The 27,611-nt window shown below is 43.3% G+C and overlaps 1 protein-coding gene across 1 annotated transcript; it reads left to right on the forward strand.

The window, feature by feature from the left end:
* Positions 1-16,073: 16,073 nt before the first annotated feature.
* On the forward strand, positions 16,074-27,343 carry SIRT1 (sirtuin 1). The gene is made up of 9 exons (XM_072129647.1): positions 16,074-16,532; positions 17,725-17,838; positions 19,695-19,936; positions 20,754-20,906; positions 22,384-22,531; positions 22,996-23,075; positions 23,660-23,846; positions 24,869-25,414; positions 26,167-27,343. Exons 1-9 carry the CDS (start codon positions 16,226-16,228, stop codon positions 26,466-26,468), a joined length of 2,079 nt encoding a protein of 692 aa, XP_071985748.1. The 5' UTR covers positions 16,074-16,225; the 3' UTR covers positions 26,469-27,343.
* Positions 27,344-27,611: the final 268 nt, after the last annotated feature.

The following is a 27,611-nucleotide window of genomic DNA, read 5'->3' on the forward strand; positions in this document are numbered from 1 at the left end:
AGCAACAGCCTCCATTCAGTGATATGTCCAGCAGCAGCCTCCACTCAATGAAACTTCTAGCAGCATCTTCCACTTAATAAAATCTCAAACAGCTCGAGTTATTTGTTGTTATGTTTGTGCCGTGTCCATGTTCTATGTGTTATTATCCAGCGTACTCATCTTGCTCCCTATTTGTTTTATTTATTCTTACTTTTTGTACGAATTAGCCAGGCTGCCATACAGTGTACCTCTGCAATCAGGGCCTGATCAAGGGTGGTGGGGGCCCCTGGGCGCAAACTAGTGGGGGCCCTTCCAACAATGGTTTTTCAATAAAGTCAATGTTGCTCAAGGGAAATAATAATGGTTCTCCACATATCCCAGATAAGGGTGTGGTCACAAGTGAAACAAACACCATGGTTTTTCAATTGTTTAAATGAAAGACACTGGGAGTTAGTTACCGATCGCATGCATTTCCATATCCGACCAGGCTGGAGCCCACCCACATGCGCTTATGTTGTGTTAGGAAATGCAACACTAGCAGCACATGCGACTTACCAGAATTGCCCTTAAACTGATAGAGAACTGATTTACAAACTTTCTACTTAGGCTACATTCACACTGCCGTATTCACACCCCATAGACTGCAATGGATTAATGACATTGAATTTTGTTATATTCATTCAATTATAGCATTTAGCAATTATAGAATATAGCTTTTGTATCAGACTTTCATATTCGGGGAATTATTTTTTTACTCATCTATCAAATAAAGAATCTGCAGATTAAGGCCCCTTTCACACGAATATTGAGGGTACTGATATGAGGCTGCACAATTTCGCCCCGCCGTACCATAACATTGATGGGGAAAAAGCATGCTCTGTCCTTTCTTGCATGCGTTTTTTACGATCTGAAAACGCACTACAACTAAAAACGGCCCAAAAACGGCCTAAAAACGCCATGTGTGTTACCACCCTTACAGCCAGGTTGCACTGCTCACCCCTCCTCTCTCCAGCGCGATCTGTAGACTTGCCCAGGCAAACATATGTTTCTGTGAAAGAGGCCTTATAATGTGGATAATCTAGAAAAAGAGTCTTATTTATTACTTTGGGTAGTTACTAAATTATAAAATCCCTGGGACTGAAGTGCAAAGTATTTGAAGGACAAATGTGTCATCAGAACACTCAAAAATATTCCAAGATTGTCTCATATACTCAAAGCTTTTAACCTTTCCTGACACAGAGGACAATTGAGTTCAAATACACCAAATATTCTCTATAATTTTGATGAGATTATTTATCTCCTGTAATATCCGTCTTTCAGTTTCCTTCGATTTCTCCTTCCTGTAATATGGATGTGGAAGAGAGCAGATATAGTGCGCTCTGTGTGTTTGTCCTTATCCAGCCCCAATCTGTTATGAGCGGATGTTATCAAACCTAAAGTGACAATTCGACAGCTAAATCCTTTTTGTAAACGCCTGCTTCCTCATCGCTCTTTCCAAACCAATTTTAATCTTGCATTCATGATATAAGCACTCATTCTGTAGTTGGTTCACGGAGATAACAAGTTACCAACACTAGTTTAAAGGAAATCTACCACCAGGATGAAGGATTGTAAACCAAGCACACTAACATACTGGTGTGTGTCTCATCTGGCAGGATCTGCTATTCTATTAGATCCTTAAGCCCTTGTTTTTACAAAAAAAAGTTTTAAAGCCTTAGGGGCTCCAGGCTCCATTGACATCTATAGAGACTGGAGCCCGTCATGCTAATTTGCATCATTTGAATCTGAACAGGTTGCCCAATACACGTCAGATTCTGCTTCCGGCAGGATCTAACCGTAACAGACGGCACAAGTGTTTGTGTGCTGGGAGAGCTACACTACATTAGTATTGAAGTGCAGTGACTTCAACGTTTTTATACAGGCGGTCCCCTACTTAAGGACACCCGACTTACAGACAACCCATACTTACAGACAAACCCCTCTCACCTCTGGTGAAGCTCTCTGAATGCTTTACTATAGTCCCAGGCTGTAATGATCAGCTGTAAGGTGTCTGTAATGAAGCTTTATTGATAATCCTTGGTCCCGTTACAGCAAAAAATGTTTAAACTCCAATTGTCACTGGGGCCAAACATTTTTTTGTCTGGATCTACAGTTTCGACTTACATACAAATTCAACTTAAGAACAAACCTCCAGACCCTATCTTGTACGTAACCCGGGGACTGTCTGTAATAGCAGATAATTAAATGAAGAAAAAGACCATGGTACTATCAAATAAAGTATGGGGAAAAAAACTACACAAAACTGCATCAATACCAGCGTGTACAATAAAACCGAAACATTATTGGACCTGAGCAATGAATGCCATAAAAAAAAAACTTGAAGAAAAAGATAATTTTTCATCACATTCCTTTACAATTAGTGTTCTAAAAAGTCGTCAAAAAATGGTATGCGCCCCAAAATGAGATCACTAAAAAATAAGCCCTCAACCAGCTCAACAGAGTTATGCCTCTGAAAAGATGACAATGCTAACACAGAGTTTTCCCAATTTAGTTTATATTCAGTAAAATTGGATGAAAATAATAAAAATGAGGTAAATGAGGTATTCTTGTAAACGTAGTGAGCCATGGAATAAGAATAATTTGTTATTTTTATGGTACAGTGAAAAAAAAGTTAAATCCTAAACTAGAATTGATGAGTTTCTTTTCCTCCACCCAGTAAAAGGTAATAAAATCTCAATAAGCTATAGATACCCCTAATGATAATAACCTTTATTGAAATGGCTACATCAAATTCTGTAGCACTTTAGGTTCTGGGGGACATATACAAATAAAATAAGAGATTACAGACAGGGGCGTAACTTGAGGTGCGGTCGCAACTGGGCCCATGAAACCTAGAGGGCCCATATGGTGTATCTTTCCTATATGACAGAACCTATGGCACGGGTGCCAGTGGTGGCACTCAGAGCCCTATTTGTGGGCACCCAAGCCATCCACACAGCAGTCTCTCACAATCCAGACAGGACTCAAAGAATCATCCAGCAGTCATAGGCAACTCCACAAATGTTGCTCTCAATGCTATTTTAAAGCAACACATTCTTGATTTCTTGGGACTGTGGGAAGAGGAAGAACAAGCGGAAAGGGGCGGATTATTTTTAGAGTTCCTGCTGGTCCCGTGTTTCTTCCTGTGCGGGGGGACCATGGCAAGAAACTACAATGATAGTCCAAATTTTCCCCCCATTTTTCAACTGTATTGCTGTCCTAAAGAGGTGAATATGATTGAAGTTGTGGTAGAACAGGTAGCAATAAATAACGACTTAAATAGCCATGTTGGTACTTTGCAATAAATAAGTGGGTTTTGTTTGTAGTTTGGGCACTCAGTCTCTAAAAGGTTCTCCATCACTGCTATATGAGAAGACTAGTACTATAAATAATACATTATAGTTGGGGGCCTGGCACGCATTTTGCTCTGGGGCCCAGCAACTTCAAGTTACGCCACTGACTATAGAGTAATAGCAGTCATATGGAACAATAGGAGAGAGAGCTCTGCTCACAAGAGCTACAGTAAATGAAGTATCTGTAAAGTGCATCATATCCCACTAAAAATAAGCCCTCATATGTCCATATAACAAATTATAGCCTGTAAAATGTACAGTTAACCCATTCACTTTTCAGCTAAATCAGGGTGTTTTTTTTAAAGATCTCCAAATTGCTTTAGACCACCAGTGATGTAAACCTTTCACTGCAGTAAGGTCTCTTTACTACCCTGCACCACTAGTGAAGTCTCCATTAATATCTACTGCCCAACATAACCAGTGATACAACTACACCTTCACTTTCATAGGCCAACAGAGATATAACCGTAATTATCTTCATAACAAAGGTAGTCATCATTATGTTATAAGTATGTTATTATCTAAACAAATACTATTCTATAATTACACACAACGTGAGATATTGCAGTACGAATGCAGATTAAGTGCTTGTTGTCCTTAAAGGGGTTGACCACTTTCAGCGAATAATTGATATCGTTTGTGTAAGGAAAAGTTATACAATTTTCCAATATACTTTCTGTATTCATTCCTCATGGTTTTCTGGATCTCTGCTTGCTGTCCTTCTATAGGAATCTTTTTTGTTACTTTCAGTGGACAGAAATCTGTCCAGTGGATAGAAACGTGCACGGCTCGTTATATCACACAGCTCTTATCACTCTCTGTGATACTAATGAGCCGTGCACCTGTGTGACATCACATGACCATGGACAGATTTCTATCCTGTGGAAGTAAACAGAGAAGCAGGGGCATAACTACAGTGGTACCAGCCATAGCAGCCACTATGGGGCCCACAGTGTAAGGGGGCCCCCTCATCCTACCTGACATATTAAGTGGAGGACGTGCACTATTATATACATATTATGCTGCACATTGTACAGCATAACATATATGCAATGTATATATGCTCTATATGTGTGTATAAATGTGTGATTGTAACTTGCATGTGTGAGTATATAAATATGTATATTTCTTAAGTGAGAAGGGGGGCCCCATGCAGTAGCCTGCAATGGGGCCCTGCTTCTCCTAGTTACGCCACTGCAGAGAAGCTTTCTATCGCAGGACAACAAGCAAATAACTACAGAGAAAAAAGATTTGGTTCTGCTCACCTCCCTGATCAGCCCAATCCTAGTAATGGCCGATGCACGGAAAGCCGCATGGGAACAGAAAGACAGCTTGAGAAAAATCCGGGATGGAATCCAGCATCAAGGCAAAAAATGGAAATATAAAATATAGTACTTTATTGAAAAAAGAGGGTCAAAAACATACTCAGACGTCACATGATCTGACGCTTTTTCGGACCGTACTTGGTCCTTAGTCGTAGCCAGAGAGATCTACAGAACTGTGAGGAATTGATACAGAAAGTATCAAACCATATCAATTATTTGCTGAAAATGGACAACCCCAATCTGAACTATGGGGCAGATTTACTTACCCGGTCCTGTCGTGATCCCCAAGGTGCGTTCTCCAACGAGGATGAAGTCCGGCGCGATTCTTCAAGATCGTGCGTCCATTTTCCTGCATGTGTCGCTTCCCCGCTCAGGTCCGTCGGAGTTCACCTTCTTCTTCCCGGTGCATGTAAGTGCATTGTCTTGCGACACAATTTGAATTGTAAATCCTGCGCTTAGTCAGAATCAGTCGGGTTGTCCGTCGGCCACGTCCCCTGATTTGTGTCGCATACAAGTTGGCTCGATTGCGCCAAAAACCCCTGTTAAATGCGGCGCAAATCGGAAATAGTCGGGAAACCCAACGAAAATGCCCCATGAGCACCAGTGTGTACAATTCTATTTCCCCTTAATAATGTTCTAGCTATGCATGACATATACAAACATGGCTGCCATTACTGATTTCATAAACTTCTTTAAGTAAAATAAAGCCTTTGCTTTGGGGCTTTAAAGTAAGAACAATTTCTTCATGTGATGAGACATTACATTTCCTGTAACATAAAGCAGGAATTTATAGGAAATAGGAAAAAAAAAAAAAGATAATGGCCATGCCTTAATTCCTAAATCTATAACATTCACACTATAAAAATATAAGTTAACAGATAAAATGTTTTCTTAAAATAGAAGCAGTTAGACCGATCTCACCGCTGATGTATCTATTCTATGCTTGTTAATGGCGCATTCCTCCGCTTTTTGACTCATGACATTATACTGGATGTGTCTAGACACAATTTGATTGAAGGACTGACATTTATATTGTTTTACTACAAGGAGATTTAAAAAGGGTAAGATAATGCTATCCTTGGCTCTGGCAGCTATTCACGAGATGAATGAGGATTTCTTTAAAGAGAAGCTATCATTTAGAGGATCATATTGGAAATGATTTTGTAACTCAGAGTTAGGAAACTTGCCAGTGTCTTATATGCATTAATTTGAGTTTCAAAACTTTAGTTGATACAACTTTATTGACAGGACAGGTCAGTGAGGGACCGATGCTCCATATTAAAAGAAAATATTTTCAGGAAATATTTGATATGGTGTGAGGAAAAGCTATACAATTTTCCACTATATGTATAATTCGTATATACTCAATATATATTCAAGTATAAGCCGACCCGAGTATAAACCAAGTCCCCTAATTTTAACACAAAAAAAACTTGAGAAACATATTGAGTTGAGTATAAGCTGAGGGTGGGAAAGGCATTGGTCACAGCCCCAGTAAATAGCCTGCCAGCCCCTGTAGTATATAGCCAGCCAGCCCCCAGTAGTATATAGCCAGCCACCCCAGTAGTATATAGCCAGCCTCCTGTAGTATACAGCCTGCCAGCCCTCAGTAGTATATTGCCAGGCAGCCCACTGTAGTATGCAGCCTGCCAGCCCCCTGGAGTAGATATCCTGCCAGCCCCCTGTAGCAGATAGCCTGCCAGACCCCTGTAGTATATAGCCTGCCAGCCCCCTGTAGTTTATAGCCTGCCAGCCTCCTGTAGTATGCAGCCTGCCAGCCCCCTGTAGTAGATATCCTGCCAGCCCCCTGTAGCAGATAGCCTGCCAGCCCCCTGTAGTATATAGCCAGCCCCTGTTGTATACAGCCTGCCAGCCCTCAGTAGTATATTGCCAGGCAGCCCACTGTAGTACTTAACCTTCCCAGCCCCCTGTAGTATATTGCCTGCCAGCCCCCTGTAGTATATAGCCTGCCAGCCCCCTGTAGTTTATAGCCTGCCAGCCACCTGTAGTATGCAGCCTGCCAGCCCCCTGTAGTAGATATCCTGCCAGCCCCCTATAGCAGATAGCCTGCCAGCCCCCTGTAGTATATAGCCTGCCAGCACCCTGTAGTATATAGCCAGCCAGCCCCAGTAGTATATTGCCAGCCGCCCCAGTAGTATATAGCCAGCCCCTGTAGTATACAGCCTGCAAGCCCTCAGTAGTATATTGCCAGGCAGCCCACTGTAGTACATAGCCTGCCAGCCCCCTGTAGTTTATAGCCTGCCAACCCCCTGTAGTATGCAGCCTGCCAGCCCCCTGTAGTAGATATCCTGCCAGCCCCCTGTAGCAGATAGCCTGCCAGCCCCCTGTAGTATATAGCCTGCCAGCCCCCTATAGTATGCAGCCTGCCAGCCCCCTGTAGTATATAGCCAGCCAACCCGGGCAGCTCCTCTTCTATCTTCATGTGCATGGCAGGTCTGCGGCAGCTCCATGGTCAGCGCCTCTTCTTTCTTCATGCCGGAGCCACCTCCGAGACGGCTCCGTGCGCGCAGTCCCGCTAGTGCACAACTGTGATGTCAGCCACTGGTATCCCCTTAATCGTATTGACCCATAGAATAAAAAAATGCCATCACATGACCTAAATAACGAAAAAGCGAAAATTCTATAGCCTACAAATGGGGCCAATGAGAAAAGTAAAATCTCTTTTTATCTTTTGGAAATGTGTACATTTTTCAGCTAAATGAACGTATATCCGACAAAATTTGATAATTCTAAATTTCACCTCCATTTTGATTCAATTACTATGAAGATCTCAAGGGGTTAACAATCAAGCTGTTTCTGATAGTTTGAGGGGTGCAGAGTTGAAAATGGATTGATTATATAGAGAGTTTTTGATGTTAAATATGTTATTTAAAAAAATGTTCCGGTGTGAAGATAATTTCTCATAAATTTAGTGATTTTGTCCCTTAGAAACCAGATAGCTTCCTCGGATACGACCACCTCACACTCTGGCAGCGGTGGCCAGACATGCGCTATTGACCCCTGTGTGACCTCCTGGATTCAGCGTTCCTTACCACAGGACGGCTGTGGGACATGCAGTAACTCCCAGACATTTCATATACAAAAACATTTTGTTTCTTTGTGCAATCACTCAGCAGAGGTGGTCGTATCCAAGCAGTCAGTCTTGTTTCTAAGGCACCATATGACTACATTTATGAGAAATTATCTTCACACAGGTAAATTTTTTTAATTGAAGAAATGTTTATATATGACAGATTAATGAAACTAAATGTGAGTGCCCAGATGAGAATACCCCTTTAAGGAGTTAAAGGATATTTGTAAGCAGTTTTCACCACACAAAGCTGCAAACAATGTTAGAAGCAGCCCTGGAAATATTTGTACTCATATCTTTGTGTATCTTTTTAGTAACAGGACAGTGAAAAAGTAAAAAGTTATAATTCAGGAATGCAGCACCAACAAGTCTTTAAGGAGGTCCTTTAAGCCTGCATTTTTTGACCGTTTTTGTGCGTTTTCCAATTATCCTTATTAAGATAATTGGAAAAAACGCATGCGTTTTTTAACGGACTGTTTAAAAACGTCCCAAAAATGGGTTCAAAATGCCACGTGTGCCGCCGGCCTTAGCCTGAAGAGCTTTCTGTTCTAGTCCACAGTCCTTCCCCTCTGCTGCAAGTCGGAGTTATGTCAGGATTTTGGTTGGATTCTTACAGCAGTCAGTCAGAGCAGAAGGGAGGGGCTGTAGAACAGTTCGGAAAGCTCTTAAGGCTTGGGGTGCAGTCACATGTGATTAGAATTTAGGAAAAGGGCGCATATCCTGGTGGTGTAGTATTTTCACCAAAAACGGTAAAAACGGTAAACGGTAAAACGGTAAAAAGCAAGGTAGGTATTGGTCTCCCCATGAGATAATGATTCACTCCACAGTGTATTGGATGATACAGAAAGCTTGAAAAGTTCTAGAAGACAATGACAGCGGTTTTCTAGAAGACAGACCTGGACTAAAGCATCAATTGGTGGATGGAGCAAGACATGATGTCCCAAATGTACTCAATCGGATTCAGGTCTGGGGACCGAGTGGCCTGTCCATAGCATCAATATCGATATAGCATTGTCCTGCATTAGGAGGAACCCAGGGCCAACTATAAGAATAGTGAGATCATACACTGTCTGCCATTGATTGGACAATATGAAAGTAGATTAGCATAACACACGCCTCCAGCTCCTCCTCTCTGACAGAACACAGATTACAATGGTCAGAGACTGGGACTGATATCTCCACCTGTGGGAGCTAGTGAAAAAATTAAATGTACCCCTGAATCTGTGTAGCTGCCCCTACAGAATGGTGGGAGGTGGTGGGAGGTCCTCTTTAACCCCTTAAGGACACAGCCAGTTTACAGCTTAAGGCTCAGCCCCATTTTTTGTATTTTGACTTGCGCCGCTTTATATGGTTATAACTTTGAACACTGTTACTTATCAAAGCGATTCTGAGACTGTTTTTTCCCCAGATGTTGTACTTCATTTTAGTGGTACATTTAGGCTGATAAGTTTTGCATTTATTTACAAAAAAAAAAAAGAAAAAATTTTCGAATTTTTGAAATCATCGCGTTTTCAGGCAGATAGATTTACCACCTATTTAAGTTGCTAAATAAGATTTCCCATATGTCTACTTTACATTTTCATAATTTTTGAAATGTCTGGATAATTTATTTTGATGCCATTTTCAAAACTGCACCCTTCAACCTATCAGAAACAGCTTATAGGAAGATTGTTAACCCCTTCAGCTCTTCATAGTAATTGAATCAAAATGGAGGTGAATTTAATTAGCCCTACCTTACAAGAAGACCCACCTTACAATTTGTTCTGCAATTTCTCCTGAGTACAGAGACCCCACATGTGGCCATTACTTGTTTTATGCGCGCACAGCGAGGCGCAAGAGGGAAGGAGGGACCTGCAGCTGCCAGGATTTTAGTTTTCTCATTTGCCTCTTTTATAGGCTATAAAATTTTCGCTTTTTAGTTATTGGGGCCCTGTGATGGTATTTTTTTTGCGGGATGAGATGCTTTTTCCAGTGTTACCATTTTAGGGTTGGTATCCCCTATTGTTGAAAATTTAGGAACTTTTTTTTGAGGGCAGGAATAGAAAAGCATCAATTCTGTACTGGATTTTTTACTTATTTTTTTTGGTGTTCACCTTGTAGCCTAATAATCATGTTATCTTTATTCTATGGGTCAATATGATTTTGGGGATAACAGATTTGAATATTTTTTCTTACGTTTTGCTAAATGTCACGGTTGGTCCCGCGACCCATACCACAGGTTGCGAGCTCACCCGTGCTCCAGTTTGTTCCTGCACCTGAGTTCTGTGTTGCTGTATTCCTGTGTTACCAGAGTCCCTCCGTGTTCCTGTGTTACCAGAGTTCCTCCGTGTTGCTGTGTTCCTGTCTCCCGTGTGCCCAAGTTCGCGTTCACATCTGCCTGGACCTCCCGTTGCTGACCCCGGATTGGACTTGACCTTGCATCTCTGCCGCTTGCCCTGACCCTGTGCCTGGACTGTCACGAGACTGTCTTCCGTTAAGTTACCTCGACCTCGGCTGCCACCGCAGGATAGTCGCACCTTTGGTACCCTGCCAAAGCAAGACCATCCCGCTTTGCGGCAGGCTCTGGTGAAGACCAGGTGGCACTTAGATTCCGGTCCCAGGTGTCGACTAGTACCACCACCGCGGTGGTCCAGAGGCATTTCTGGCGGAGTTCCAGTCCGTGTTTAAAGAACCTGCACGGGCCTCTCGGCTGAGACTGCGCTGTTGAATCTGCTGTCTAGTTCGGACCTCGGAACTCTCCTGGAACGACACGGCCTTGTCCACAGTTTTCATAAAGGGACTCTCCTCCTCAGGGTCAGGTGTACCCTCTCTCCGTTCCCAAGACCGCTGCCATGTCATATTAACGAGAACCTGCAGAGAGGGTTTATACGAAACTCCTCCTCTACAGCCGGTGCAAGGTTCTTTTTTGTGACCAAGAAGGACGGCTCTCTGCGTCCCTGAATTGATTCTCGCAGACTTAACAAGATCATGGTTAAAAATCGCTACCCTCTGCCGTTGATCACAAAGCTGTTTGACCGCCTGCACGGCTCCAAGTTTTTCTCCAAGCTGGACCTCCGTGGGGGTCATCCGGATCCGCAAGGGAGACAAATGGAAGACAGCATTTAACACCCGAGATGGACATTTCTAAGTACCTTGTGATGCCATTTGGACTGTGTACTGCTTCAGCTGTCTTCCAGGAGTTCGTTAATGACATCTTCAGAAATCTGATGTATACATGTGTCATGGTCTACCTAGATGACATCATGGTATTCTCTCCAGACCTCGAGACCCACCAGTCTTACTTACGGCAAGTTCTTGGCTGCTGCCTACTGGCTAATCGTCTCTACGCCAAGCTTGAGATGTGTCTATTTCACCAACGGTGTTTTCCTTTCCTCTACTACATAATCTCCGACAAAGGTCTACAGATGGATCCTGCTAAATATCTGCAGTTCTGCAGTGGCCACGTCCAGAAGGTCTCTGTGGGTTTCGCAAATTATTACCGGCAGTGCATCCCACATTTCTATAGTCTGGTGTCTCCCATCGTGGAGCTCACAAAGAAGTACGCCTTTTCTTTGGCTCCTGTTCTCACAAGGCCTGATACGGAGAAGCCCTTTCATCTAGAGCTGGATGCATCTTCTGTAGGTGCTGCGGCGGTGCTCACCCAGAAAGGGTCTAAGGGCTGAACACTGTAATCAGCTGCAGGTGAAACTGCAGGTGGACTTCTCTTCTGCGTACCATTCGCAGTCTAATGGACAGGTAGAGAGAGTTAACCAAACTCTGGGCTTCAGTATAAAGTTGTCAGGGTTCGAGGTTGTGGATCCTCTGGACCACTGCGGACGATAACACAAGCCACAACCTGGGACCGGAGTCGAAGTGATACCCGGTTTTCACCAGAGCCCGCCGCAAAGCAGGTTGGTCTTGCTGCGGCGTGGTACCACCAGGTCGTTCCACAGGCGTGACTTGTCCGCAATGGCAGCCAAGGTCGGGGTACAGAAACGGCAGGCAAACTCGTAGTCGGGGACAGGCTGGAGGTCAGGACGGGCAGCACAGGATCGGAGTCAGAGACGTAGCAATAGGTCAAGGCAGGCGGCAAAGGAGCAAAATCAAAAACAGAACCAGGGTCACAACGGAAAATCACATAAACAGCGCACGGCATAAACAAAGCTTTCTCCAAGGCACAGGGCACAAAGATCCGGCAGGGATCACAGGAAGAGGCAGGAATAAATAGTTTACCTGAAATGGCCAGCGCCAATTAGCGGCGCGCTGGCCCTTTAAATCTGAAGAAGTTGGTGCGCGCGCGCCCTAGGAGCCGGGGACGCGCGCGCACGGCCGAGGACGGAGGAGCAGCGGCAGCCGGGATTGGAGAGGCCGGGACAGGAGCCGGGACACGTAAGCGGCGCCTGCGGCGCGCAGGCGGGGAGCGAGAGGCACGGGTGACCCCGCGATCCGTGATATGGATCGCGGGACCACCCGTGACAAAAGTATTAGCAGTCAGACCCCGCAGGGTTAACCTCCCCGAGAGGGTCTGAGATTATATTAAAAAAAAAAATGTAAACAAAGTGTAAAAAATAAACAATAAAAATCATCTCAAAATGCATGTTCTATCAAAATATAAAAAAGATTATTCCAGGCCGTGAACATCGTAATGGAAAATAGTGCTTAAATGTCTGAATCGACACTTTTTCACTATTTTTTCATCCGTGAATATTTGAGTAAAAAAATTGTCAAACAGACATATAGGTCCCAAATTGATATAAATTAATACTACAGCACATACCACAAGAAAACAACACCTTGCCTAGGTCCATACACCAAAGTATGAAAAAGGTTATTGGCCTCAGAATGGCAAATATTTTTTATGTACAAAAGATTGTAGTTTTTTTTTTATTAAATGGGGTATTCCCATGAAGACAAGTTTCTTATACTCAGGATAAAAAATAACACATTCTCAAATTCACTGTTATTAACAAAAATACAACATTTCACAGACATGGTGTACACAATTTTAGTTGGTTTCTGATCCTGGATCTTCTGACTTTAGGGTCGGCAGCCATTTTGCTTTTATGTCTGACGCCGTGGAGCTGAGATTTCTCTCTCTGCAGCGGCCCCTCCCCCTGCATTCCACAACGGAGCTCACACTGAGACACAGACGCTGACTTCCTGCCAGCGAGAGGCAAGCTACAGGCAGATGCATATTTTATCCAGGGACGGGAGGCACAGCAGATCTTTGTGTGTGTAGCTGACATGTAGCAAAAGCTGAGTGTTATTGTGTGTAAAAATGAATCTCATCCTCTGATCTGTCTTGTCTCTCTTTCTATGTGTCAGATACTAGTACAATGTTCAGAACCACATTTCCAGCTCACAGAACTAGATGAATACTAATGGCGCACATTTATTAGAAAGTCTGAAACTACACTAAAAGTGCTATTTTTTCTGCGCCAGAAATCATGAATCTGGAGCTTTCTTGCACTGGCCCGACAGAGTTCACCATCTTTTTTGTAGTGCACCTTTAACATAGGGCATGCGACACAATTTGCAAGTTAATTATGGCGCTCGGTCCGAATCAGTCGGACTGTCCAACTACACACCCCCTAATTTGTGTCACATGGAAGCCACCGCAGCTGTGCCATAATTTTACCACCAAAAACTGGGAAAACCTATTGACTCGAGTATAAGCCGAGGGTGGGAAATGCATTGGTCACAGCCTCCCAGTATATAGCCAACCAGCCCCCCAGTAGTATATAGCCAGCCTGCCAGCCCAAAGTAGTATATAGCCAGACAGCCCCCAGTAGTATACAGCCAGCCAGCCCAGCCTGCCCCCAGTAGTATACAGCCAGCCCAGCCTGCCCCCAGTAGTATACAGCCAGCCCTGCCTGCCCCCTGTAGTATACAGCCAGCCCAGCCTTCCTCCAGTAGTATACAGCCAGCCCGGCCTGCCCCCTGTAGTATACAGCCAGCCCAGCCTGCCTCCAGTAGTATACAGCCAGCCCAGCCTGCCCCCAGTAGTATACAGCCAGCCCTGCCTGCCCCCTGTAGTATACAGCCAGCCCAGCCTGCCTCCAGTAGTATACAGCCAGCCCTGCCTGCCCCCTGTAGTATACAGCCAGCCCAGCCTGCCTCCAGTAGTATACAGCCAGCCCAGCCTGCCCCCAGTAGTATACAGCCAGCCGAGCAAGCCCCCATGTAGTATACAGCCAGCCCAGCCTGCCCCCAGTAGTATACAGCCAGCCCGGCCTGCCCCCTGTAGTATACAGCCAGCCCAGCCTGCCTCCAGTAGTATACAGCCAGCCGAGCCAGCCCCCATGTAGTATACAGCCAGCCCAGCCTGCCTCCAGTAGTATACAGCCAGCCCCCATGTAGTATACAGCCAGCCCAGCCTGACCCCTGTAGTATACAGACAGCCCAGCCTGCCCCCAGTAGTGTACAGCCAGCCCAGCCTGCCCCCAGTAGTATACAGCCAGCCCAGCCTGCCCCCAGTAGTATACAGCCAGCCCAGCCTGCCCCCTGTAGTATACAGCCAGCCCAGCCTGCCCCCTGTAGTATACAGCCAGCCCAGCCTGCCCCCTGTAGTATACAGCACTGCCCAGCCTGCCCCCAGTAGTATACAGCCAGCCCAACCTGCCCCCAGTAGTATACAGCCAGCCCAGCCTGCCCCCTCTAGTATACAGCCAGCCACCCCTTATAATAAAAAAATAAACTTATATACTCACCCTCCAGCGGCCCCGATGTCCACGCGGCTCCTCTTCAATCTTCCGTCTTCTTTAAAAGCCTGCAGGGCATGGACATGTCCTCTTCCGGCCGGCAGGCGCATACTATGACGCGGCCACTGCTGACATCATAGCATGCGCCTGCCGGATGGGTGATAACAAGGCCGCACCCTGCAGGCTTTTAAAGAAAACTGAAGATTGAAGAGGAGCCGCAAGGAAGAAAGAAGCGGGAAGCCGGAGGGTGAGTATATAATTTTATTTTTTTTTATTGACTCATGTATAAGCCGAGGTGAGGTTTTTCAGCACATTTTTTGAGTATATATGGTATATAAATGAGGTATCACTGTAATCGTAGTGAACCAGAGAATAAAGATATAATATTAGTTTTACATTATGATCAGCAGGGGGAAAAAAGTGCTAAAAATAAAAAATTTATGATTTTGTTTGTGTCCCCCTTTAAATAGTTAATAAAATCTCATGAATAAGCTATAGAACCCCAAAATGAATTATTTTTACAAGTGTTTCTCACCCCACAAATAATAAGCCCTCATATGTCCACATTACCCAAAAAATTAAAATTTTATAGCCTGTACAATGTGACAATACAAATCTGCTGTGAATAGCGCTGCTTTCATTCTATGCCCGGCTGTGCGCCCATACAGCAGTTTACCACCACATATGGGGTATCAGTACACTCGCGAGAAATTGGACATCAAACTTTGAAGAGCATTTTATTATTTAATTTAGTTTGGCCTAAATTAATGTATTGTCCCCAAAAATTCTAAAGTTTCTAAATTGCAGGTCCATATTGTTTAAACCCATGTGAAACACTTAAAGGGTTAATAGACTTAATAGAAGTTGTTTTACATACGTTGAGGGGTGAAGTTTCTATAGTGGGGTAATTTATGGGGTTTTACTATTATTTAGGCCTTTCAAAGTCACTTGGAAGATGAGTTGTCCCTCAAAGTGTGAGTTTTAGCGATTTTCATAAAAATTAGAAAAATGGCGGCTAAAGTTCTGCGCCTCATAACATCCTAGAAAAGTGAGAGGACGCATAGAATATCATCTCAACATAAAGCAGACATTCCGTAAATGTTAATTATCAAGCTTTTTGGGTAGTTTTATTTCCTGTCTGGAAAGCAGAACATTTTAAACTTTGGAAATTGAAGAAATTTTACACACTTTTGCCACATTTTTATTTTTCAGAACGAAATGCACGACTTCTCACAATGTATCACGAGAAAACATTCTCAAAATCACCTGGATATGTTAAAGCGTTCCGAAGTTATAACTAATTATCGTGACACAGGGCAGATTGGAAAAATCGAGTCTGGTCATTGAGCTAAAAAACTAGTGTCGGTGATAAGGGGTTAAGAGGCCCGCTCCCGGTGCGCTAGAGCTGCGTTATGAACGCAACACTAAGCGGAACGTGTGACCGCGGACTAAGCACTTATATATCGCACTCTGCAATTTTTATCTGTTTGAAAATCCTCTTGTGTGTACAGCACTGTGACATCTCCTGGCCTCGTGCGGACATGTCTATCAGCTCGTGGTGGCTGTGCCCCGGTACCGGAGCCGCTCCCTGCCTTCCCTCTCCCTCTCATCCCCGGCGCCACATTCCACGTGACAGGGTTTGTTATTGTTGACGTCACGCGGAGAGGCCGCGATTGGCGGAAGACGTGTCACGTGGTGGCGGCCGTGTCTCCAGCGCCTCTCGGCCGGGCGCCTCCTACTTGAGGAGGTTGGGGGAAGATGGCGGACGCGGCTCGGCTGGGCTGTCACTTCTCCGACCCTGTCTTCTCTCCGTCGCCAGAAAACGGCGAACCCGTCGCCAAAAAGCTGCGAGCGGAAGTCGCCCATGGCGGGCAGCCGTTACCGGGCGAGAAGGAGGGCAGGGCAGAGCTGTCTCCCGCGCCCGCCATCCTGCCGGAGGGAGAGGCCTCTGCGGAGAGAGCGGACGGAGTGAAGGCGCACAATAGCTCAGCGCTTCCGGGCCAGGAGGAGGAGGAGGGAGCGGAGGCGCCGCACAATGGAGGAGCGCAGGACATACACTATGGAGGTGCGGCTGTCACTGTGTGCACAGGGCTCTAGTTACACCTGCGGCTCCTGAGCTGACCTTATTTCCCATACTACGGGCATATATTCAGGCCGGTGTAATATAGCATTATCTATGGCTGGCATTCTCTACCTATGGCTGGCATTCTCTACCTATGGCTGGCATTCTCTACCTATGGCTGGCATTCTCTACCTATGGCTGGCATTCTCTACCTATGGCTGGCATTCTCTACCTATGGCTGGCATTCTCTATGGCTGGTGTTTGTCAAGTTTTGAGATTTATCGGGCCAGATGCATACATTACACTGCCCGCTGCGCTAACAAATGCCAGTTAGGACACAGATTGTGTAATGTTGTGCCAGTCCGCACATCAAAGCCCCAGTTCACACCTGCGTCACTGGTACAGGATAAAGGAGGTCTACCAGGTCCGATACATGTTTCTTGGTGGCATCTAACTTATATCTGTGGTCCCCCTAACGCCTCTGTTGGCATGGGATGCTATAGGACAGCGGTGGCAAACCTATGGCATGGGTGACACTCGTCGCTCTCTCTATGGGCACCCAAGCCATGGACTCGGTACAAAGGTCAGCTGACAGGATGCAAAGAATCTTCTTGCAGTCTCGGGCAACTCCAGATCTGCTGCTCTCAGCGCTATTTTACCACATCCTTGGCCACTTGGGACTGCAGGGAGAGAGGGTGTGGAAAGGACCGGATTATCTTTTTCGAGGTCCTTCTGACCCCACGTTTCTTTCTGTACCGGGGGGAATTCTGAATTTTCCCTTCTTTTTTTCAGCTGTTTGACAGTGGTTATGACAGAGCAGGGACTTCTGACTTCTTGAATAGCTGAGTTGGCACTTTGCGATACATACGTGAATTTTGGCTGTCGTTTGGGCACTCAGTCTCTGATGATCAGACATGGTGAAATTCGAGTCTGCTGATCCTCCGGCATCACAGGGATGCTGAGACATTCCTATTCATGTTCGGTTGTTGGCGGGTTTGCTTATGGATTCCTTTACAGCTCTGTCGGGGTCTCCATAAACTTGTATATATTTGGGCATGCACAAGTCATTAGTGATAGGGGGATAGCATGGTGCCGCTGCTCTCCCCTGGCAGCACTTGCCACGTTCTGGACTTTTGTGTTCACCTGTATGCATTGACTGTAAGTATTGTGTAATAATAACCTCTCTTCTTTGCAGAAAGTATTCACTTAGAAGATGATCTTGTCGGTGGCTTCCATTCTTGTGACAGTGATGACGATGATAGGACGTCCCATGCCAGCTCCAGTGACTGGACTCCCAAGCCCTGTATAGGTATAGATTCTTATGTCATTGTTCACATCCATGTTCTGGACTCCTACTCGTGTAACTAGGATCCCAGAAATGCCTTTGCGTGTATGGACATCACAGAGTCTATGCAATTCAAACTCTTACTTATCAATCATGAACTTCTGAGGTCACGCAATGGCTCGTTCACATCTCCTTTAGTTACTTGCATCAGTTATTGTGAGCCAAAACACAGAACCAGGGCAAGTCTTTTCCTATATGTAGCTGCCTACCCTGGTTTTGGCTCCCAATAACTAAAGCAGATAACTTAAAAGACATCTACCATCAGATTAGTGATGGTACACTGTCCTCCTGTGCACTGCCCTCCTAATTCCTGCAAAACTGGCACATGAACGAGAAGTCTATCAGCTGTCAGGTTACTAGTGCGCAATGATAGACATTGGGCATGTGCGAGTTTTGCAGACAGCCATCAGTAGGGACCTGCAGTAAATATAAAGTAAGAGGGGGGGCGTGCATATTTAAAGGATATCTACCACCAGGTTGAAGGATTGTAAACCAAGCAGGCTGACATAATGGTGTCTAGGACATCTACCACCAGGATGAAGGATTGTAAACCTAGCACACTGAAGTGCTGGTGTCAGACCCTACCCTCTGGTAGGGTCTGTATTTCTTTAAGCTTCCTATGCCCTTGTTTTTAAGAAAAAAAAGCTTTAGAATGTATGTAAATGAGCCTGCGGGGCTCCTACTCCATTAACACCAATGGAGCTTGGAGCCCCTCTGATTTACATAATTTTAAAATCTTAAAAAAAAAATACAGGGCATAAGAAGATCAGATCCTGCCACAGGGGGCGCACACAAGTATTTCACTGTGCTTGGTTTACAATCCATCCTCCTCGATGAGCCATGGATGTTGGCCTGAGCGCATCGGGCTCGTATACATATTTTTATATATTTCATTCCTCCGAAATACAGATGTCCAGGAATGAATGACAAACACTGCTAACCACTGCTAGAGGTAACGAGCGTGTGTATGTGGACAGTCTACCATCAGTAACCTAATGACAGATTTCCTTTAAGACCTAACAGATGTGAACTGGAGCTTAGAAGTTGTCATCAATGGAGACCTAAAATTTAGTAGCAGAGAGATTGTCTGGTGGAAGAGGACCTCCGTACATAGCACTGGGCTTCTTTGACCTTGTTGCTTTTGTGGTTTTCACATTACTCCTGGATCACAGTACATGGTGCTTGTAGTCTGTAACCATGGAAGCACATAGGGCTAGCTATTTTGAATTGCTAGTAAGTGATATAGAAGATAATGATATGACCAGGACTCTAGCAAGGTTCTAGGAATAGAAAGAAAATGAGTCCTGCTCCTCCCTTCACGCTCTGCCCCATCTATTAATCAATGAATTAGCTTTGATTGGCGTGTTCCTTTAAGGGCCACAGTAACAGCTAAGCAGTGTCATAGGGTGGCCCCCTCTGTCAGCACCCAGTGGCACAGTTTTGTGTTTTCCATGACTGCTAAATGCCCAACAAGGGGAAAAACTAACTTGAATCTATTGTTATTGTACACTCCAAAGATCTGAATACTTAAAGGCGATCTACCACCACAATGAATTATTATAAACCAAGCCCGCTGACATACAGGTGTGTGCCCCCTCTGGCAGGATCTGCTCTTCTTTAAGCTTTTTATGCCCTTGTTCTTAAGAATAAATTATGCAAATGAGGATTTTTCAATTCTCTTGTTTAAAAACTAGTGAATAAGAAGCTAAAAGAAAAGTGGATCCTGTCAGAAGTGACACACGCCAATATGTCAGTGTGCTTAGTTTACAATCCTTCATCCCGTTGGTAGATGTACTTTAATAACTGTGTCTTATCCCCAGGACCATACACGTTTGTTCAACGGCACCTTATGATGGGCACAGATCCTAGGACCATTTTGAAGGATCTACTTCCTGACTCGGTTGCACCTCCAGACCTGGACGATATGACACTGTGGCAGATTGTTATCAATATACTATCAGACCCTCCAAAAAGGAAAAAACGCAAGGACATTAATACCATAGAGGATGCTGTGCGGCTACTCCAAGAAAGCAAGAAAATAATGGTGCTAACTGGTGCAGGGGTAAGTTGTTTTACATAAGATTTACCATTGGTGGAGAATGCATATCTGTCTGTGGATAAGACTAGGGAGAGATGAAGAAAGGGCAATGCCATTTATTCTCCTTTTGTAACATTCATATTTCACTGCATCCTGTACATGTGGAAGGAAATTGATAAATTTTATACCTTTTTATTTTTAGAAACTATTCTGCATTTTGTGCTTTTCAAATGAAAAGTTTGGCTTTCCTGACATTATCCTTAGGGAGGAACGAACATTTTGATGAGTATGGATTATAGGTGTCCCAACAGTCGGACCCCTATTGATCAGCAATACTTTTAGATGTACAGTGGTACAGGGGTATTGAAAAGTTGATGTATTGCACTCCTAGGGTCATGGGTCATCTTTGGGAGAGGTTTGGAGCAATAAATGATCTATGTCCTTGTGCAGTTCCCACTCAAACCTCTTTATTTCTATTGCATAATTGATTCCATGTATCTGTACATTTTAATAAGGGGTGCACATACATATTATTAAGTTGAGAGCAAATGGAAGCACAAAAGTTAAAGTTTCACTAGAAAAAGTGGGAGGAGGACCCTGCCTCTGAGGTTTCATCTATTTTACCTCTTTTCTCAACACAGAAACTTCAAATGATTCATGTACCCTAAATGAGGTGGTTTGATATAATTACTAATATATTATCAAGATGATGATAAAATCTATAATGTATCATACAGATTGTCAGTATAAGGATAAATATAGCCCTTACTCCCATAAGTTACAGTTCTTGCCGCGTCTGTAGCTGTACCATCCTAATCTCAAGATCTTTGATACAATGCAGGTTTCGGTTTCATGCGGGATACCAGACTTCCGATCAAGAGATGGCATTTACGCTCGTCTTGCTGTGGATTTTCCAGACCTTCCAAATCCTCAAGCCATGTTTGACATTGAGTATTTTAGAAAGGACCCAAGACCATTCTTTAAATTTGCAAAGGTAGGTTTTACTTTAAAACTTGAAATCTATATGTATATTAACATAGGTAATGCATGGTAGTTTAATACCTTAACGGCATGTTACGTATCTGTATGTCACATATTTGTTAAGCATGTAGGGAGCAGGCTCACGGCTGACACTTAAAGGACTTCTACCACCAGCATGAACTACTGAATGCAAATGAACCCGATTGTTTCCAGGCTCTGTTAACACTTTTAGAGGCCGTAGCCTCTTGGGCTCGTTTGCATACAATCCTTCATCCTAAATTTGGACGGTGTCCCCACTGTTGTCATCGTTGGGCATCAGTTTCCATGACAGCCAGGACCTTAAGGGTGATGCCACACTTCCCATTTTTGGACAGTTTTACGTTTTAAAGGATGCATCTTTACTCCATTTAAAAACGCTTGCGTTTTTGACCGTTTACCATGCGTTTGGTTCCTTTTGAACCTGTTTGTCTTAATAGATAAACAGGTTCAAAGCAGCCAAACGCATGATAAACAGTGCGTTCTAAAACGGGCTGAAAATGCATGCTTAAAAACGGGACATGTGGCATCACCCTAACACAGGCTCTTTAATAGATGGTGTATATTGCATAAGTGATCAGAGCCCCTTGGGTTAAATTTTTTTACTGTAAGTAAAATCACCCCCTTACCCTAGAACTGATATAAACAATAATACATGTTGGGTATCGCCGCATCCCAAACGTATTCCTAGTGGTGAACCCCATAACGGAAAATAACGGCTAGTTGTCCGAAATGCCTTTATTTAATTGAATTGAATAAAAAGTGATCAAAAGGTTATACACTCCCCCTCCACCCTCCCACCCCCAAAAATAGTTGTGTCCCATAAAAAAAAAATATTTTTTCACCTATTAAAACCAAATAAAACCTTAATTTGGTATCCCTGTAATGAGATTTTCGCTAACAATTTAGGTGAGCTGTCATTTGGAGCGCACAGTTAAAGCCATATAAACGGAGCCCACCAGAAAGTGGCACAATTTTTTTTTTTCCCCTTAAGTTCAGTGCATTTGGAATGTTTTTTTTCCTCCCGCATGGTACATGGCACGGAAAATTAAATCATGCCGCTAGGAAGTACATTTGCTTATGCAGAAAACAAGCCCTTGTACAATGCTTCTAGACGATACGTGGCAACTATAATCTTACAGTCATAAGTTCTCACACAAAGGCTTTTTGGCCTAATTGTACTATGGACAGAGCTCTTCTTATTTTCAGCTCAGAACTGGCTAAGCTTATAGAGTCCATTCCTGGCAATTGAAGATGCAAAAGCAGCGAAGTGGGTCCAGAAGTTGGACTGACACTGATCATATTTCTACAGTCATTTTATACCATTATATGATATGCCATGAATTTTCACTGCCTCCAGGGATTGGTTTACTAATGCTTGGCCACCAATTTTATCTTTCTTTTACAACTTGTTTTTACTACTTTCCTTTTTGTTTATTCCACCCCCATTTTAGGAAATCTTTCCAGGACAATTCCAACCATCTCTCTGCCACAAGTTTATTGCTATGCTGGATAAAGAGGGGAAACTTCTAAGAAATTACACTCAGAATATAGATACACTGGAACAAGTTGCTGGAATTCAGAGGATTATACAATGTCATGGTGAGAATCTCTTTGCCGTTGTGCATATGTGTCACTTGGGCATGTTAATGGGGCTGTTGTGATCCAGACTTGTGTCCATGTAGAGCGGGAGTACTGAGTCTTCCATACTTTTATGCTGTACTCCGTAATTTACATATGGGACTATCTGTAGCATGGTGGAGAACGAATGTCCTCCCTGAGGTGCTCTATAGTAAGTCAGAATTTGTAACTAGATGACACCTAAAAGTTAAATAGAATGTCACAAGAGAATCTTATTCCATGTGGGACAGCTCGGGGACCAGGGCTCCCCCCACAGTTTTGCCGATAGCTGGAGGTCCTAGCAGTCAGATCCCTGATGAACAGACAATTTTCCCCTACTCACATCTTTATGAGAAATAAGTTCTCCCTGCAGGAGTGACTGGTGCCACTTTTATTTATTGCAGATATTTAACTTGTGTTTACAGTTTTCTGTCTTTCTTCTACAGGATCGTTTGCTATGGCTTCCTGTTTAATATGCAAACACAAAGTAGACTGTGAAGCTGTGAGAGAGGATATATTTAATCAGGTAATTTGTTGCGGATATTCTATGGAAGTGAATTGACCCAGAAGTTTTAGATGTCATTGAAGGCTGATATAAGATCACCAGTGAGGTCTAGAATGGAAGGGTGTCAGTGTGGTCAAGTCCATTTCACAGCACCCAAGCTACTAGAATAGACCAGAAACTGCCTGTACTATAACTAAGGAAACTTGCACTTTCAGGTGTCAGGTTTTTAGTTATAAGAACCTGACTAGTGTTAGATGGCCATATCAACAAAATCGAAACAGATGCAGCACTCCTAATAGATCCATTGAAATACACAAAATATGGTTCTATAAGGAGAGCAGCAGCTTTTTCGAATTTGTGGGTTAGGGGTCCCAGCAGCATGGACTTGTGACTGGAATATCACTATGAATTATGTAGGTGTATTATATTGGAGTGCTGTTTTATCTCTTCTTAGTTGGTTGTACCAGTCATGGCCGTCATGATGGCTTTGCAGGCCTCTATTACATATCAGAAGTTCTTTAGAAGATGTTTTCTGTAAATGTTCTAGTAGTGAACAATTGGTTTACAATTCGGAAAGAAAACTTGTCTTTGTTCTTGCTGTGTAGATTGTGCCACGTTGTCCGAGATGTCCACCTGATGAGCCTCTCGCTATCATGAAACCAGACATTGTCTTCTTTGGGGAGAACTTGCCGGAAGAATTTCACAGGGCGATGAAGTATGACAAGGATGAAGTTGATCTTCTAATTGTTATTGGCTCATCGTTGAAAGTGAGGCCAGTTGCCCTTATACCCAGTAAGTGACTTGTACCTGTGCTGTCATGTTACATCACAAAATCAACAGTGGAAAGTTATTTTTATTTTTAGGCGACCACTGAATAAAATGTTTAACGTGATCAACATTTGTCAAGTGACCTTCAAGGAAATCTACCACTTGTTTCTATGCATTGTGAACCAAACATACCTCGAGAATGCTGTTGCTACACTGATGCAGAAACATATCTTGTTTAGTCCTTGATCCGAGTGGTTTTGCTTAAAAAACCTTGGGAAAGTTGGGTGCAGACTGGCTGCCATACGTAAATACATTACACAGGGCTTCCTGAACTGTCCAGGACTAATCCACCACGGTCATACACGGCCTGCCAGGGACAACACAGTGATTACATCATTCTCTGGAGCAGTGCATAATTGGGGTAAGAGGAGATACGCTGAGCCAGCCATGGGAGCACCAGAGCCTCATTATCATAATTTTATAATAGTTTTTTTCAGCAAAACCACTCAGCTCAGAGATTAAACAAGATAGGTTTCTTCATCAGTGTAGCTACAGCATTCTCAAGGTATGTGTGGTTAATACTGCATCAAATCAAATGGTAGATTTCATTTAAAGGTGTTGTCCATGATCAATACATTTTTTACTAGTAGCAACCACAACATTAGATAATCTGGACAACCCTTCAAGCCCTATGCAATCTCATAAGAATTTATATAGATATTTTTTTTTTATTACTGAAAACCGCATTGGAAGTATCTAGTGAGCTGGGTTACTGCAACACAGATTCCATTTACTTAATGGGGGGTTTCAGTAAAATAATATTGACCTGTCAGGACAATGGAGTCTGGCATTTGAAGCAGCTAGCTGTTTAATCAGCAGGGGGGTCCAGCCTGTCAGACCCCCAGGTGTATAATTTTAAGAAATGGGTCATAGACAAAGAAATAACTTCCCTGGAAGACCACTTTACAAACTACTATCTGTGATTATTGTACGATAGGCCTGTAGGTAGTGCAGTTTTAATTATTTTATTTCTTATTACATTTTAGGTTCGATCCCTCATGAAGTGCCTCAAATTTTAATTAATAGAGAGCCATTGCCTCATCTACATTTTGATATTGAACTACTTGGTGACTGCGATGTCATTATAAATGAATTGTGTCAGATACTGGGCGGAAAGTACACAGAACTTTGTACCAGCTCCCTGAAACTTTCACAACTCACAGAAAAGCCTCCTCGGCACAAAATGCCGCTTGTTTTTCCAGATACAGTACCGCCCAGGCAAGTGGGTACTGGGCAAGACATATTTTCACAAGATGGGGTAGAGCACCCAGAACTACCACTCACTCCACCCCTAGAAGATTGTCTTTCTTCAGAAAGTGACTCTGAACTTTCTCAGAGCGGTAAGACTGGAGTGGGCAGCGCCGATGGTCGAGCCAGTGTCAAGCATCTGGAGTTGTCCAAGCCCGCCATTGAGACTCCAGTTGGCAACGATAATGACTCCAATAAGTTTGTTACAGAGAGCAGTATTGATCTGTCCAGGACGAGTCTGACCAGTAAAGCTACAAAGGAACAGATAAGCAAACGTCTGGATGGTAAGTGCGCACTGACTACAATTTACAGAGAGCATACAGTGTCTCATTAACAATTGTAAAGCGTGGGACATGCATGCTCAGTCTTGTATCTCTTACTCAATATACAGGGAATATCTGCTTTGGTGAACTGGTTGTTCCCAAAGTTGGCAGTATCAGCTTTGCTTGTCAATTGTCTCACTCCTGTGGTCTGCAGGAGGCATTCTTTAATCCCTTTTGTAAACGGGTGACTCTTTCTAGGCAAATTTTATTTCGGCAATTTATATTTTACCGCACGCTGCGGTAGGGCAAGGGAAAAGTACCTGCCATCCCCCACCTTCCACTGTCTCTATAGTGAGTAATGGTACCTTGTATAAGCCGAGGCTCCCCTACCCCCAATATATAGCAGGGCAGTCCTCTGGTATATAGCTAGCCTGTCCTTAATATATAGCCAGCCCCAGTATGCCCAACATGTGAAAAATAAAATTCAATACTTACCTTTCCGATGGCTCCCGCAGGTCTTCTCTTCTTCTGTCTGACAGCACAGTGTCAGCCACTGCTGCCATCATATTGTGTGTACCGGCAGCCGCGGCTGACGTCATAGCCTGTGCGATACAACATCTCACAGAATAAAAGACCAGTGGGAGGCGTTGGAAGGGTGAATATTAATTTTTTTTTTTTTGTGCTTCTATTTATGTGCTTATACAGTATGTTGCTGCATTTGGTTTTGCTTGATTAGTGTGGTTTACAGTTTGCTTCCTCCCTCTCCCGCTTAGGCACGCAGTATCTTTTCATGTCTCCGAATCGTTACATTTTCCACGGCGCAGAAGTGTTTTCAGACTCTGAAGACGACCTTTCATCCAGCTCCTGCGGAACCAACAGTGACAGCGACTCCTTACAAAGCCCAAGTATACAGGAACCTGTAGACGAAGACAGCGAGAACGAAGACTTCTACCGGGTCAAATTTGACAATGACTCTGACACAGAACAGAGGGTCGGGCTGGAGGAAGAGTCTGAAGGGGTTATCCTATATGGAAACGATGAGGTTTTAGGTAATGATACGTCGCCTAAGTTATAGTATGAACATCGCCTTAAATATTCTGAACACCAGCATTAAGAGATAAGAAGCATGGGAATACGTGGACTCCAGAGCATGCAAAACATGTGGAAAAGTATACAAAACACACACACAAACTTTCTATTCACTCTAATCCATTCTGTAATTATTTTTGTAACTGGCTTTTTTTCTGTCTCTACATAGTGGTGGACCTTCTTATGCAGTATTGTGGTTATTTATGTGTCCTTTTAGATACTGTTTTTTTTTTATTTTTTATTTCCTTATGTCAAATATTCCCATAAAAGAAAGGTTTAAGTTTAAAGGAACAGCTAAAATAGGCCAAAGACAAGATTTTGTCAATGCTTTTTTGAGTAGCAGTCACTATCCGATGCGGTCCGTGCCGAAGAAAAAAAACTTCTATGTTTTTGTTGCTTTTTCTGTACTTTTTTTTTTTTTTTTTCTTATCTGACCAGGTCACATTTTTCTAGTCTATTATTCTTGACTAGTTATTTTTTCAGAATTTTAGGATTTTTTTTTTTTTTTTTTTTTGTAATTTAGTTAACAAAATTTGTGTTAACAATGAGCCAATGTAAATGAGAAATTTCTAAGATGTTTTTTTTTTTTTTTTTTTTCTCTGAATCTATGAATGTGTATATATATATATATTTCTTCATAACACTATGAAACGGATGCTTGGCTCTCTGGGTAAATGCAAATGTTCCCGCAGTTTTCGTGTTCTACAGCTTTCCGCTGGAATTTTTTTTTTTTTTTCTTTTTTCCTTGTTTGTGTCGAAACCGTGCCTAATTTATTTTCTAAGGTTTTTGTTGTTGTCTCTGTATGGGTGGGGAGAGCTGAGTCACTCTGGTAAAGTCTGTATCAGTCCTTTCAATAAAAAAAAAAAGAAATCATGAATTCTTTGTAGTATCATTTAATTCCTGTAGTCTGTAATGTTGATATTTTAGTATTTATACAGGCAGTCCCCGGGTCACGTACAAGATAAGAGTCCGGAGGTTCGTTCTTAAGTTGAATTTGTATGTAAGTCGAAACTGTATATTTTATAATTGTAGATCCAGACAAAAATTTGGCCCCAGTGACAATTGGAGTTTAAACATTTTTTGCTGTAATGGGACCAAGGATTCTCCATAAAGCTTCATTACAGACAC

This window comes from Engystomops pustulosus, chromosome 11 (assembly GCF_040894005.1).
Source record: "Engystomops pustulosus chromosome 11, aEngPut4.maternal, whole genome shotgun sequence".
In the NCBI taxonomy this organism is placed as follows: domain Eukaryota; kingdom Metazoa; phylum Chordata; class Amphibia; order Anura; family Leptodactylidae; genus Engystomops; species Engystomops pustulosus.

What these genes read in the sequence shown, in the direction of transcription:
- SIRT1 (XM_072129647.1), top strand. Translation starts at nt 16,226, where the DNA reads ATGGCGGACGCGGCTCGGCTGGGCTGTCACTTCTCCGACCCTGTCTTC. An exon ending in GAGGATTATACAATGTCATG is followed by an intron (nt 22,532 to 22,995) that starts GTGAGAATCTCT and finishes TTTCTTCTACAG; the next exon opens with GATCGTTTGCTATGGCTTCC. An exon ending in GAGAGGATATATTTAATCAG is followed by an intron (nt 23,076 to 23,659) that starts GTAATTTGTTGC and finishes CTTGCTGTGTAG; the next exon opens with ATTGTGCCACGTTGTCCGAG.